Here is a 15,908-nt window from a genome sequence, read left to right on the forward strand (position 1 = left end):
CTATGCTAATTGCTAACATCTCTCTATATTATACATAAGATCAGAGATTGGGAAGACATTTTTTATATCTTTCAATGTGCCTATTTTCAGATGCTACTCTGTCAGTCATTTGAGGTTTTAAGATAAAAAATGAGATATAATTTTCTGCATAACTTATTAGTATTGTGGATACATACGAAGTTTTCAGTTTCTGAAGCCAGCACACATCAGGCCACCAGAGGGCAACCACCTTAAACATACGGTTTATTACAAACAAAGCAGACTATTGATATAATCAATAGCAAAAGTAATTTATGGGGCAAAGCTGCCAAGTGTGGGGTCCCATGCATGGCATGTGAGGTACAATCACTCTTGACCTCTATTTCTTGTTTGCTGAAGATGACTGGGGGAATTGGGAAATATATCATAATGTGCTCCAACTGCAGTAATTGCCTTTCCCAATTTCTTATTCACTATGGACATTCATGTGCAATGGTGGTTATAAAAATTGCTACTCTCTAAAGGTCCTAGTCAAGCCAGATAGACTGTGACTCCTTGATTAAACCATCACTCATTTATTCAGCAGGTAACTAATACACGATGTTAAGGCAAAGAGAGCTAACACATTATTTGCTACAAGATACTAGGCAGAGTTTTTTCCTTCCTTCCTTCCATCCCCTCCCTCCCTCCCCTTTCCCTCCTTCCCTCCCTCCCTCCTTTTCTTCCTTCCTTCCTTCCTTCCTTCCTTTCTTTTTCTTTGTGCCAGGACTGGAGATTTGCTCTGGCACACTACCACTTGAGCCACAGATTTACTTTTGACTTTTTCATGATTCACTGGATGTAAGTCTCACAGATTTTCTCCCCAGACTGACTTGTAGCTAGCTCAGACCACAGACTCTCAGACCACTGTCTCCTAGTAACTAGGGTTACAAGAATCTCTCTTTGAAAAGTTTTTCAAAACATTTTATTCATAGAATATGTACTTTCTGAGGTCCAGTGTGATCTTTCAACACATACATACAATGTACAATAATCAAATCAGAGTAACCAACATATCCCACATGTCAAATTTTATCATTTGTTTTTGATGGGAACACTCTGAATTCTCTCTAAGTGTTTTGAAATATATGACTAATTGCCACCAACCATAATTAACCCACTGAGCTATAGAACACTGAAGATAAATACACTCATCCAAGCATACCCCTGTATACAGCAATCATCTTCTCTGTCTTTCTCCCCTTCCCAGCCACTGGCAATTGCCACTCTACTCATCAGGTCTATGAGGTCAGCTTGGCCATTGGGAATGCCTTCTTACTGCTTCCTTCTGTAGCACAGTATGAGAGGCCCCTTGGCTTCCTGAGTGTTCTATCACATTACTTTGTATCTGATTGCTCCAATTTCTTCAGAGCCTGTGTGCCATCAATAATTCTCCACTTACAAATATGATCATAAAAGGAGGTCTTTCTTTGAATCCTCCACAACCAAAACTCCACCTTGCTCCTCATTTATGAAACTTCATGAAAGAGAAGCCACTATCTGTCTACTTGCTTTGATGCAACCTGGCAGGTCCTCCCAGCTCTCCCTGAACTTTCCATGTCACAGTGGGATCTGGTTGTCAAGTTCAATGGGTTTTTCGTGGTTTGAATCCCATGCACTCACTCTCCAAGGCTCCAATGTTTAACTACTTTCCCCTGAAACTTGCCAGCCATCTGACAGTTATATTTATTATTTTATTTTATTTCTCTGGATGTTTTGTAAAATTTATTTTCATTTTATTGGTTTTGGGTTACTTAAAAAAATTTTGTCTACATTTATTTTATGGTGTCCTCTCCCTTAGGTAGTTGGTGTGACCTAGAAACTTTAGGGCTTCTTCCTAAAGAGCTGTTTTTTTCTTTACTTTTTTTTCCTTTTTTATTCTTTCTTTCTTTCTTTCTTTTTTTTTGCCAGTCCTGGGGCTTGTATTCAGGTATGGGCACAGTCCCTGAGCTTTGTTTGTTCAAGGCTAGCACTCTATCACTTGAGCTACAATGCCACTTCCGGCTTTTTCTGTTTATGTGCTGCTGAGGAATTGAACCCAGGGCTTCATGCATGCTAGGCAAGCACTCTACCACCAAGCCACATTACCAGACCCATATTTTTTTTTCTGTATCTAAAAACCTTTAATATAACATACGTAGTGAGCCAGGTGCTGGTGGCTCATGCCTATAAACCTACCTACTCAGGCGGTAGAGATCTGAGTGTTGAGTTCAAAGCTACATAGTACAGAAAAGTGATACTCTTATATGCAATTATCCAGAAAAAAAGTCAATTGAGACCACAAGGTCCTGAGTTCAAGTCCCAGAAAAAGTATAAAGCGTACCTAAGTCAATGTCTCAGTGGGCAAGGATTGCCCACTGAAAATGTTCTTATTTTGATATCTTGTCAACAGTTAGCTATATTGTTTTTATACTTGCATATATAACATAGTACATAACTATAAATATGACTATTTACGTATATAATATATTATATTATATATATATGTATATTATATAAAATCATAGAAGCTGTTGCCTGTAAGAACTGGGTAATACGGGCTGGGAAGGTGGCTCAGTGCTAGAGCGCTTGCCTTGCATGCATGAGGCCCTGGGTTCGATTCCTCAGCACCACATAAGCAAAAAGAAAAAAGCTGGAAGTGGCGCTGTGGCTCAAGTGGTAAGAGTGATACCATGAGCTGAAGAGCTGAGGGACAGCGCCCAGGCCCAGAGTTCAGGCCCCACGACTGGACCCCCCCAAAAAAAGAACTGGGTAATAACACTCTAATTATTTTAGGTGTGTGTGTGTGTGTGTGTGTGTGTGTGTGTGTGTGTGTGTGTGTGTGTGTGTTTGTGCTATATCTGGTACTGGAACTCAGGGTTTGGGCTCTGTCCCTGAGCTTTTGGATTCAAGGCTAGCGCTTTACCACTAGAGCCACAGTTCCATTTGGGCTTTTTTGGTAGGAAATTGTAGACTTTGCTTCTGGGCTGGCTTTGAGTCCACCATCCTCAGATTTCAGCCTCCCGAGTAGCTAGGATTATATAAATGAGCCACTGGCACCCAACAAGCTGATTTTTAAAAAAATAAAATAGATGGGAACTACGTTGTAATATCATGAGACATTTTTCATAATTCACACTTGTCAGCTTTTGTTCTAATCTTCCTCTGAGTTATTCACTTCAGTGTGCAGTCAGATTTGCAGCAAAGATGAGAGAACAGAGCTTTAACAAGACATACAGGAAGAGATCTATTTTTTCATAGTTTGAAATACACAAAACAATTCTCTTGAATTTTCATTCTATGTTAAGATATGGTTCAGAAAAATCTTCCAATTAATGTATGCAGCTGGGAAAAACTAGAACAACATAATAAAGAAGAGAACATCTTATTTATTACTGTTTATTGAATCAACATACAGCAAATCCTTTCAGGCACTTAGACATAATTCACCATATGACCCACATGGCTTGGAGCTTGGGAACAGATAATTTATATTTGTGCTTGCTGCTGGGAACCTTTTTCCCCCAACGCACATTCAAAGATGGGTGTGCTTACCTCTCCTGGCCGGATCTTAATGTAAAAGTTGTTCCGTTTGTATGAAATTTTCAGGACCTTGGGCCAGGCAAATCTGTTTATCCTCAGGCGGTCACGATATATCAACAGGCCACTGGCACAGACTCCTAACATAATTTCGACTCCTTCTGAATCCTGGAATACAGCAGCAACAAACAATGGTCCTGTATTTCACTTATTTCTGTTTTCCATTCAGCCAAAGATTTAACTGCCAGGATGGAAACTATAATGAACTCATTTAAATGTGAAAAATTACAAGTGGCCATTTAAAAATCTTCATCATTAAAGAACGGCATTTTAATGGTGATATTTTTCACTGTGGCGATCTGGAGTAATATCTGCTCAGCCAGGTATCTTAGCCTGAGGGCATAAATCTTGTACCTACAAAAGGCCAAGCAGATGGTGGTGAGTTAATAATTGTAATAACAGTGCACAGTTCTTGCTCACTTGTGTCAGGTACTCGTGTCAGTGCATTCTGGGCAATGCTTGTGAACTTCCAGTCTTTACAATGCTGTGTGGAGACAGTTGCTATTCTTATCCCCATTTAACAGATGAGAAAAACTGAACTACAGAGTCCCATGGTACCCTGGTCCCACAGGCCACACCTTTTACTGATCAATATGCAAACAGGAGGGACCTTGTTTTCTGGGTGTTTGGCTTTTGTTACTTTAAATAAAGAGCCGTAATCTTTATATACCATTATTGTCTGAGTAAAATGTAAATATCAAATAGTTTGAATATGAAGTTCCCCCACATCTTTCCAAACATAAACACGTTGAATCCCTTAACATTATAACTCCCAGGGATAAATATGGACATTTTGTATATATATATATAGCTTTTAAAAAATGAGATCATACTATATTGCAACTTCCTTTAGCCCTTGCACATCTTATCTGTAGGTACTTCCCTAGGGATATGTGAGGGCCATCAGACAAGTATGGTCAAGCTCCAAAGATGTTTGGTGTTATATGTAGATTGTTACCATTAAATATGGTAGCTTGAGGCAAGAGGATTGTGTGTGGTATAGAGTCCCATTGCCTGTTGGTAGCAGGGGACAGAAAGAGTCACAGGTTGGTCACAACTAGGAAGCTTTGCTCAAGACTTTTGTCTCACAATCAACAGGGCTGTCCCCAGCTTAGGAGTCACTGGAAGCCTCAGCAAAGGGGAGAGGGTAAGAAGAATCCAGACAGAGAGCCTCAACTCATTCATAGGGAGGGAAGGTGTTTCCCCAGTCCTGTCAGCACAAACGTAAGATGGACGTATCCAGAATCAAGAAATAAATATCTTAGACCCATTTCTAGGAAGTATTAAAGGTTTAGCAATAGAAGAGAATTGGCTTAAAATATCTCCCCTTGGAAAGGTAACACCCCAGTCAATATTGGTCTTACTGTATAGGAGTAGAACTATTTGATGGTAAGATATTATAATAAAATTAGAAGCGAGCTCAAGACTAGAGACTGTCGCCATTTGTCAAGGGCTTTACTTTGAAAGGACATTTTAAAAAGCTACACTTGATGCTTTCTAGTCACTGGTATGTTTGGCCCTTGCGAACCAGTCAATCAGTCCCAGTTGACAATCAGATGCCATCAACAGAAAGGCAGGCTTGGGGAAAGGACTGCTTGTTGAATGGCTGCTCTTTGATTCACTTTCTACTAGCTACAGAACGCAAAGTTAGAAAATATGCCTACAGCCTACAGAGAGAAAAAGGACACTTAAAACCCTTTTTTTAATTACTATGTTAAAATTACCCCTTAGTGTCACCAAGTCACAAGGACGTGGTATATATTCCTGGAAAAGATGAAGAAGGTGTAGTAGATACCTCCTGTCCTTGTACCTCCAATGCATGCCTCTCTGTGTTCCCAAGTCAGTTTGTCATAGCTAGCATACCCATTAGCAAATGCTGTTGAAATAAATTCCCTTCTTTTCATTTTTCATTTTCATTTTATTTTATTGTAAAGATGCTGTACAGAGCGGTTACATTACATGAGGAAGGCAATGAGTACATTTCCTGCCCAGCATTGTTACCCCCTCCTCTGTTGGACAGTAAATCTGGTTGAGAGCAGAAGCTCTATTTTTATCTTTGTGACCTTGTGACTAACACAGAACCTGCCCAACATGGATCAAGATAACACATCTGTTGATAAAAAAAAAGTCACTGAAAAATGAAAATGGTAGGAATATGTGAGATTTTACAAGAGATGAATGAATGAATTAATTGTACAGCAATAAGAAATGACTTTTTCCCCCTTAGGTAGTCCTGGAGTTTGAACTCAAGGCCTTGTGCTTATTAGGTAGAAACTTTATACTTGAGCCCAAATCCCAATCTTTTGCTTTAGTTAGTTTTTAGATAGTGTCTGACTAAATTCCGCCCACCCCCCCACCTCCTGCCCCAGATCAGCCTTGGAAGTCGATCTCCCTACCTGTACCTCCCACACCGCTGAGATTATAGGTATCTATCACAAGCTTGTTTTGTAACAAGATTTATCTTGCTTTTTTATTTTTTTTAAAACTAGGTTAGCCTTGAACTGCAGCTCTCCTGATCTCTGGTTGTCAGGCTGAGTTTGCAGGTATGAGGCACCTTATCCAATTCAAGAAGTGACATTCTCATATCAGATTTTCTGCCACACACAGTAAGGTTGACAACTCTTTGGTATGAAAAGTCTTTCTTGGGAACAGGTACATCTCACTCTCAACAGATAGATAACATTTATCCTTGTGTTAGCAGGGGGCTCTGAATGTAGACAGGGAGAATTTCAGTACATCAAAACTCAACTGCTCCTTTCACTTGGAACCAGTGTTCAGACATTGTCATCCGTTAGCACTGCCTAATTCATGGGCTATCTCATAGGGACTTGCACCTGTTTTTGATAATCTTACATAAAATAAATGACTGTCAAAGCCTAATAATGGGCAATAAGTGACAAATAAGTGATGATTGATTTCCTAAGAAAAGAATCATTTAGGGTAAGTTTTCCAACACACATTTAGAATAGGTTTCCAAAACATAAGACCTCCTTCACTGACTATGGATATTTCTTCTCTAAGGCTACAGAGATCAAGATCCCAATTCCAAAGGTCTAAATGGATCAACAGAGCTCAAAGATTTTCATAGCATCCATGGGAAAGAAGCATTTCACTTATGACTGGATATTAGTTCCAATTTAATCTAGTAAATTTCCTCACTGAAATGATGGAGTATAAATAGTCTATAACTGAATCATTAGTTATACTTAACATTCAGATAAAAATCTTACAACAGGCTGCACTCCATTTCCTTAATTCTCTTCCTCTTAAATTGGCATAATTTCAAATCATATTATTAAATGAAAAAGGAGCCATCTATTTTAACTCAGTAGCTATAGCAATGTTAAGTGATTGCAGTTTTACTGATAGGAACCTTGATATATCCTACATCAGACTTCTCTAAATGTATGGTTTAATCTTTCATCTGTTTCTAGGCAGTAAACGAAGCACAATACGCGATTTAGCTTAAACCCCCCCCCACACAACACAACAGCTTTCCATTGACTCAATCATGCTACTTTTATTTCCATCTTCTGTCCTTATCTTTTAGCCACTCAGAAAAAAAAAATCAAAAGAGAAATGTTAAAAAAAACCAACAACTAAGTGTTGGCCCTTATTTTTATTTTGAAATCCCTTACACATGACATAAAATGGAAAAACATCATTGTACCTGAGTGCTAATAAAGTGAAAAATTATAACACTGAACTGGTAAGTAAATGGAGATAGGCTTAATGCTATAATTACCAGAGATGTCAAAGAGCCTGGCATCAAATGTACCTGCACATTCCTAAAGAAGACCTGGTTAAGTCTCAGAGATCTTGTCAGTATTCAGACCTTGGAACTGTTCATTCTCTGAGACATACCTGGCAACTGATTCTCAGACATCACGAATCAAACCAAACCCTGCCTTGTTTGAGGGCCACCATTTTCCTGTTCAAATTTACTATGGATTAGTTACTCTCCAAAGGTCAAATACACAGAAGCCCAATTGTGAGTATCAGCAGAACCTAGAGATAATTGATTTCCCCCTCTCTGGTCATTGTGGTTATTGAGATATTTACTTAGACAGAGCTAGCTGAAATTCTCTTATTTCTATATCTAAACATGACTGTGTAAAATGCTCGCTTGCCTGGAAGTGTGTGATGGCACATTCTTTTGAGTCCTAGGCTGTAAAATTGGTCAAGTCCTTCTCTCTATTCAGGAAAGATATCTTGTTAGCCCCATACAGAACAAACTAATCAATAACTTTAAGTAATGTCCCTCTGCATACTTCTGAAGTACGTGGAACCATCCCTAAGAAGCCCAAAATAATTTACATATTTTGCTGATAAAACTTTTCATGGTAGTTTCCCTATATTTCCATAGTGCTTCTGTAGGCTGGAGCTGGGTATCAGTGGCTCACTCTTATAATCCTAGCTACTCAGGAGTCTGAGATCTGAGGATTCAGATTCAAAGCCAGACTGGGCAAGAAAGTCTGAGAGACTCTTATCTCCAATAAAGCTGAAAGTAGAGGTGTGGCTCAATATATTTTCTTGAGCAAAAAAACTAAGGGATAGCTCCAGGTCCCCGAGTTCAATGAGTTAAAGCTCCAGTACTACAAACACATACACATTAACCCTGGTATGCTGGTAGTCCATACATTTTTATTCTCTCACTGCCAAAATTCCACAAAAGTGGAGTCAAACCCTCCCAGTTTACTTCCCACTTGCTAGCCCATGAAGCAATTCTTAGCTGGAATGGCTAATCTTAGTTGGATTTAAAATATAATCTCATTTTGAAGTAGTGGTTCTATATATCAGAATATTTAAACCTCAAAGATAAAATTATTTAAATTTAACCTAGCTTATTGAGTGCCTGGTAGTGTACCAGAACAGGAACATAACCAGTACCTGACACAAAACATATGTGACACTCTGGTGTTGGTCAATCAACCAAGTTTAGCCAGCCAAGAAAGAAAGAGTAGAACAGCCCAGACAAAAAAGGGTACATTCAGATTAAAGGCAGAGAAAGGTTCCAGTGGGAGCAAAGGACCCATGTTGGCACGTAGCACGGGGTGAGCTAAGAGCTTGTTTGTCAAGATGAGCCTTCAACTGAATTAACCAGGCAATCAGAGAGGCTTGGCCTGTGGTGGGCTTTCAGAAGGCTTGGCCTATAAGCAATGGAAGTTTGAACCATCAGGAGCAAAGCCCTACAGCAAATAGGAGGTCTAAATTTGTTTTATAATAGAATAAGGGCTTAAAAAGCAGACAGATTTGCATCCACAGTATTTTCATACACATTAACTAAAGTGCAAATCACCAGCTTCTGGCAACAATGACAGTGAATGACATGAAGTAGACTGGGTTCAGAACTGCATACCTTGGCATGGTGCAAATCTACCCCATACATGGAGAGCTTTTTGGCATTTTCCAAGAAATGCATCTCTGCTTCTGCTGGTGTCATTCCTCTGATTAGAAAAAGAAAATATGTTACAAGGCTGCTTTTCCTCTTTATCAGTTAGAACTAAAATTAAAAAGAAATTAGTTGATTTTCCTTCTTCGTATCAGCTGCTTTGCTTTGATCTGGCAAGGCTGCAAAATTTCTCATTTAGCTCCCAGCTCTCTCATGAGAAAGCTCCCAGGGAGGCCCAGTGGATTCAGGGTAAGCACTTCTAATTAAAAAATGCAGTATCTGAAATATTTCAAAATTGGAATCTTTCTGAGTACTGATATGATGTCACAAGTGGAAAATTCCACTCTGATTTCAGGTGGCTGGTCACAGTCCAAATGGAGGTGCAAGGAAATATTGTACCAAACCACCTTCAGGAGGTGTGCATAAGGTATATATGAAATATAAATGGAGTTCATGTTTAGACTTGGGTCCCATCCCCAAGTTATATAAATACTACCACATTCCCAATATTCTGAGACACTTCTAAGCCTAAGCATTTTGGGTAAGGGATGCTCAGTCTGTAGATGGGAGAAAGTTCATGAGACAAATGGCTTTGAATGGAAACATTGCAAATGGGTGCTTAGAGGCATTGAAGGACCCTGGACTTTGACCATGTACCACCAGTCACTCTGCTAAAGTCTCACATGTAATCTACTAAATAAAGTCCAAGGCACTGGTTAAGGCATGCTTTCTAGGTTTCCAGCACTAACCTGTGGCTCTTGTGCAGCTCGATCACTTTGTCTTCCAGTTCTTTAGTGTGGTTGGGTGCAAAGCGGAACTCACTAATGTAATCATTCCCACATTCGTCAGGGTCATAGTCTCCCAGTTCTGACTGGACTGTGTAGGAGCCCAGCAAGGCAAGGGTCACAAATGAGCAAGGCAGCCTTCCAGACACGATGTCATCTCTCAATTGTAAGCAGAGGTAGTACCTTCCAGAAGCCAGAAGGACAAAAGGGAAAGCCAGTATCAGGAGAAGGGGCTCCTCCACTATACACTGTGGGTCAGTAACTTCCCCCTGTCCAACAACTGCGGCAGGATACATTTTCCAGTGTCTAGAGATTGTGATAGTTATTTCATCTAAAATTGATCTAGACAGATGGGAAAACTACTAGGCTATAAAATAAAACATGTAGGGATATGAGAAGACAATAGTCATAATAAAACTAAGCTAGCTTTACCAATAAAGTAAAAGAAATCTAAAGATATGTTTTCCTAACATCTTTTAAAAATAACTCTTGAATTCCAATCAATAGTGTCCAACACACAACCCCTGAACTCCTTGGTTGAGGAGTTTGTAATATAAAAATAGTGCTCCTCTTAAATATCATTATTAGCCCCAACCAGTCTTTTAAGGTCTAGGTTCCACATCTTGCCACTTGACCAAGACCTAGTTCAGGTAACTCACAAACTATGCTTCATGAAGGCTGTTCTGTTCTACCTTTCTGCATTTCTGGTAGGATTTCCCCTGCTTTATTTCCTTTTACAGAGATATCTTCCTAGAATCTAACAGACATCAATGTGAACTTTGAAGGACATCTTAAAGTCTGAGAATTTTATTCCTACAAGTAACATGAAGGAACATAAAACATTTTTAATGTAATTTTGCCATGCCATCATAAAAGTATCTCCATTAATAGCTGATTTGTCTCTGGATTTTTTTTTTGCACCCAAGATTTACAGATAAGGCATCAACAGCAAAATATTTCAAAGCTTAAATAAAATCGAAGAGTTTTAACAATACTGACATATAAGAGGCACACCGCCAATCTGTTTAGACAGGACTATTGTAATGTCTGAAGGTCCACTCAATGCATTAAACCACAGATACAAATAAAACCCAACCCATGATTGGGTTGATGCCAATGATTTTCCTGCCTAGGCTGGCTTTGAACTGTGATCCTCAGATCTCAGCTTCCTGAGTAGCTAGAATTCAGGCACGAGCCACTGGTATCCAGACTCTATTGTCTTTGGGTAGTTTACCCTTTAACCTTTCCTTTCCTCTTTCTCTTTTCCTTTTAACTTTCCCTTTCCTTCACTTTCTTTCTCCCTTCCTCCCCGCAACCCATGCTTCCTCACCTCACCTACCCTTCCCCTAACTTTCTTATCTCCTCTTCTGTCTTCCCCACTCTCCCTTAGCTTTCTTGCTCAAGGCTGGTGCTCTACCACTTGAGTCACAAACTCACTTTCTAGTTTTTTGGTGGTTAATTATAGATAAGAGTTTCATAGACTTTCCTGCCTGGACTGACTTTGAACCTGAATCCTCAGATCTCAGCCTCCTGAGTAGCAAGGATTACAGGAATGAACCACTGGCACTGGGCTCAACCTTTTATTTTTTTCCCAGAAAATAAATCATTTTCTTTTGTATATGTACAGGGTATAAGAAAGGACATGCCTAAATTTATATGTGCTTTTATGTATCTGTCTGTACATGGTATTTTTATAGAAACAGCTGTGAAGTCTCAAGTTGATTATATACAAAGCATAAGTATTCAGACATTTCTACTCAAAGTTTTAAAACAGGAGTGCTCAGAGTTGCTATATCATTTAAGGTTGAAACGTATCCAATTTGGCTGTGGTGGGAGGATGACAGTATCTCAGTTCTGAGTGCTTTCCCACGAGGGTCAGGCAGATAGAAATATTAGCCTAGCACCAGTGATTCAACTGTGAACAGACAGGATCCAGCAACTCTCCTCGGATGTTTCCTCTTATTCTGTTGCCTTTTGTTTGTTATTGAGCATGGATAATTTTAAGCCAATCAAATGTAAGCATGCTCTTCTCTGCATCTAAATGATGAACAGCTCACCATAAGGCTGCCTTGTTTCATAACTTTCTCAAATACCTGGTGATATCTTCAGATAGCTGAGCAGGATCTGGTGGGTAAAATTTCACATTAAATGAAAAGTGCCAAACACCACCTGTAGGGAATAGGAAAATCAAAATAAGAATAAAACGTCACGGAAAAAAACAACTAGTCTACTTGCGATCTGAATTACATTTAGAACTGTTTCGACTCCAAACTTTTTAATCACGAATAGAAAACAAGGAAGCCTTTGTTAAATAGAATCCATACATAGGTCTGAGACCCCATCTAATTTCTAATCTTCTCCTCAAGTCAATCCTTTACTGCACTTTAAGCTATCAATAATATTAACCAAACTTCTTCCTTTTCTCCAGATCAAAGATAAACCTTTGGAGAAGGGGTAAAAATATGAAGGATGGAACTAACTCTCCTTCAGCTGACTCTGGAGCTGGACTCTGGAATTTCTGGGTAGTTCATATACCAGTACTAAAGACATATTTCCCCTTTGCTTTGTCCTTTCTGTTTTGTTATTGCAGGTCAAATCTCATCACGGTAAATGTCAAGGGGCCAGTGAACACTTTGCTTTATGGGAAAGGTTTTTTGGTAGTGAATATTGCTTTAATATTGCTCTGCTGGTTGTTGAAAACAACCCTTTTCTCCTTTTATACATGTATTCTCTCTATCAGATCCTCCCTTAATTTATTGAACTTGTTCATTTTTTTTGGCTTCTAAATGCAGTTATTTACTAAATTCTAAGTATTCCTATTTATGTCTGTTTCTTATTAATAAGCAAACCAAAAGTTCCTCTACCCAGGTCCTGGTTGTACTCTGAATGGTGTACTGAAAACTTCCCCCAGGCTTACTGGCTTGTCTCCTGGAAGCCACCTATTCATGATATACATAGTCTCATGTTTCTGTGAGCTTACAATCTGGACATTACATTCCAAATACTTTCTGAGGTCTTCCTGAATATCTTTCCCCATTAATAACTTCTGGAAATTCCATGGACTCCACAAGCCCTTCCCCAAAATTGAGAACACCGGGGACTAGAACAACCACTTTTTAGCTCTTTTCTTTACATAAGTGATATTACCTAGAATTTATGTCACAAATGGCACAGAGATCCCTCAGTTACTCCTGGTTTATTCTAGACATCCCTATTTATGTTACAGTTAAGATCACACATGCTTACAGGTCTACCTGAGATGTCTGATAGGAGATGTAAGAGATTAAACTAAGGCCTAGATATCACTGAGCACGAATCAAACCACTCAAAACATTATTGAAACACTGGGCTATAACACATCACAAATACCTGTCAATCAAACCTAAATTTCTAGTGGTTGTTTTTTTCCACTGTTGTCAGAAAAAAATCCTTTATTCTAAAAATAGTCTGATTTGGTTTTACTTTCTTATTGATTTCTGCTCATGTCCACTAAAATAGATCCTTTCAATGTTTGTGCAGGAAGTCATAATGAGAGCTGGCTTTCCTGAAAGCAAATAGAAATGAAGCTAATGGATTAGTTATGGGAAATGGATTTATTAGAGTCTCAGAAGTCCCATGTGCTTTAAACTATGCCTTGATTCCAATGAAAAGTCCAATGTAATAAAGCAATCTTATGGTAAATTAGGAATGAAAATTCTAAATTGGAAACCAGTACATAAAAAAGGAACAAGCAATATATTTCAGTATGAGAAACCTTGTTCTAGGAAAACAAGATGCACATCAATAAAAGGTATCAGAAATACTTGTGTCACTTCCCAGCTCCTACTCCAGAGGTTTTTATATTCCTGAGATTTGGAATACAAGATAGATCCTGTGGTTTCAGTAAGCTTAACTGTGGATTTATATAGGCTGGCTTTGTAACCATAGCCAAAATCACTCTTACTAAGGAATCCATATGTCTCAGGTGATGTAACTCTGACAAATGAAGTCTTCCAGGCACTATTTTGAAAAAACAGGACACTTTACAGAAAGTATAAAGACATCTACATGCTAATTAAGAAAAAATAAAGTGAGTAAAATGGGACAAAGAACAAGACATTGAGAAAGGCAGATTAAAGCTCAAATACATATTCCTGTAAAGATGGTGGAAATGAACTGAGAGAAGGCGCTTGCTTCTACAGAGGCTGAGCACCTACCCAGCATCTGCTCAGAGTCCTCATAAAAAAACAGGAAGTGGAACCATTGGACATGTTAACATGAATATTCCTACAATGACAATGTAGGAATTTAAATTTCAAATTTATGATAAACAGAGAACTACGGCACTAAGGAGAGTTCGTTATAAAAACTTTCTCATTTCAGTCTTTTGTGCTTGCCAAATCTTATCATTCCTTTGTATCATAAAATTATTATGCATGATATACTCTTGTATCATCAATGAGTACATAAATATATATCATATATATAGTTAGCCTATCCCAAAGCATAGTATATTTAGACAACTTTTAAGATCTGGCATGAATAAAACATGGGTGAAGTTAGAATGTTTTCCCGAGAACAAACTCTTTAGGTTTTGAATTTGCTATGGATTATTTCCATAGTAAATACTATCAATATTCTTTATTATGGATTATTTTGGTTCTCTGGATTTTGTCATTCTGGAGATATGCTGTGGGCTTTCTACAAAAAAAGAAAAAGAAGGACACATCTTGTATTATCTGTGCATAGCAAGGGGTGGCCGACAGTGTGATCTACGATGGTACTCTGCTCTGGTAGGATGTGCCTTTTTGTGGAAGCAGCACACCTCAGTAGATAAGAAACAAAAAGGAATATGAAAGAAAGTACACTTTTCAATCTTCTCTGCTACATTGTCAGCTTTCCTAATCACTGTGAACACATACATTACCTAATCTATTGATGAAAATGTGTTTTAAAATTCTCACATCCAGAATATCCGTTCAGTTGCCTTGTCTTGCAGAAAGGAAAGTGAGATATAATACAGTATAAATGACAAGTTAGGGGGTGAAAAGAATTCTATTAATGCTGGGAAATATAATTTCTACAGCTTTTTTGTCATCATATTATGATATACCTTTACTCTACTCATTTTTGTACATTGTGAGAGCACTTCACAATTTATTTTTTAGTTTTTGTCGGTGTGAGGCATGAACTCTGGGCCTGGGCGCTGTCCCTCAGCTCTTCAGCTCAAGGCTAATGCTCTACCACTTGAGCCACAGTGCCACTTCCGGTTTCTTCTATTTATGTAGTGCTGAGGAATGGAACCCAGGGTCTCATGCAAGCAAGGCAAGCACTCTATCACTGAGCCACCTTCCCAGTCCCACTTCACAATTATTAATCAGTTCAGTATTTCATTAGATGAATACTGAGTAAACTAGGCACACACGATGCTGTGATGCATATTCTGACATCCGCTTTTATAACTCTATCAAAGATTCTTAAAAACATTTTCATTATTTTCAAATTTTTTATTAGGATTCACTGAACCAAGAAAAAAGTAGCACTTTCACTAATTTATCACAATGTAGCTATTTCTGGCTTCAATCTCAATTAAGCTATTTCTATCAAATTAACTCATTATCAAGTTTTTGGTTAGTGGATATGTCCAATTATGTCAAAAACAGGACAAATGATGCTTAATTGTATTCATGATAGGAAGACTGTCTAATATATAGAAGTACAGTGACATTTTGGGAAATACTGTCTAGTTAAGCTCTTCACCAATTACATTTTTTGATTACTAAGATCCTCAAGCTAAGGCACTAAGAAGTATTTGTTTCTTCAGATATGTTGATGTTAGGTGAAATGAACCCCAAGCTAAGTATTCAAATGTTTTTTCTTTCATGCAATTGTTTCTAACATATTTATAAGATGATTTCTTTGTTGCTTTGAATGTCCCTCCCCCACGATATAATCCATGCTTTCACTGTATTTGATGTTGGTATAATTTGTGGATAAGGATAAGGATACAGGTGGACCTGTTGCGACAATGAGAAGTACAAGTCGTTATGTTGAAAAATAACTTTACAACTTGGGGGGGGTGGGGGGAGGGAAAATATGGGAAGGGATAGGAAGGGGAAACAAAGGAGGAGGCAACAATGCTTGATAAGAAATGT

The 15,908-nt window shown here is 38.4% G+C and overlaps 1 protein-coding gene across 4 annotated transcripts in view; it reads right to left on the reverse strand.

Moving 5' to 3' along the window:
* Epb41l3 (erythrocyte membrane protein band 4.1-like 3) overlaps positions 1–15,908 on the reverse strand; it is a 173,146-nt gene that overhangs the window by 37,772 nt on the left and 119,466 nt on the right. For all 4 annotated transcript variants that reach the window (XM_013027182.1, XM_013027179.1, XM_013027181.1 and 1 more), the window contains exons 6-9: positions 11,868–11,943; positions 9,739–9,957; positions 8,957–9,044; positions 3,553–3,705 (exon numbers count right to left, since the gene is read on the reverse strand). In XM_013027182.1, the coding sequence (XP_012882636.1) occupies positions 3,553–3,705; positions 8,957–9,044; positions 9,739–9,957; positions 11,868–11,943 (536 nt within the window). The remainder of the gene's footprint in view (positions 1–3,552; positions 3,706–8,956; positions 9,045–9,738; positions 9,958–11,867; positions 11,944–15,908) is intronic.

Source organism: Dipodomys ordii, unplaced genomic scaffold (assembly GCF_000151885.1).
Source record: "Dipodomys ordii isolate 6190 unplaced genomic scaffold, Dord_2.0 Scaffold100, whole genome shotgun sequence".
Classification (NCBI taxonomy): Eukaryota; Metazoa; Chordata; class Mammalia; order Rodentia; family Heteromyidae; genus Dipodomys; species Dipodomys ordii.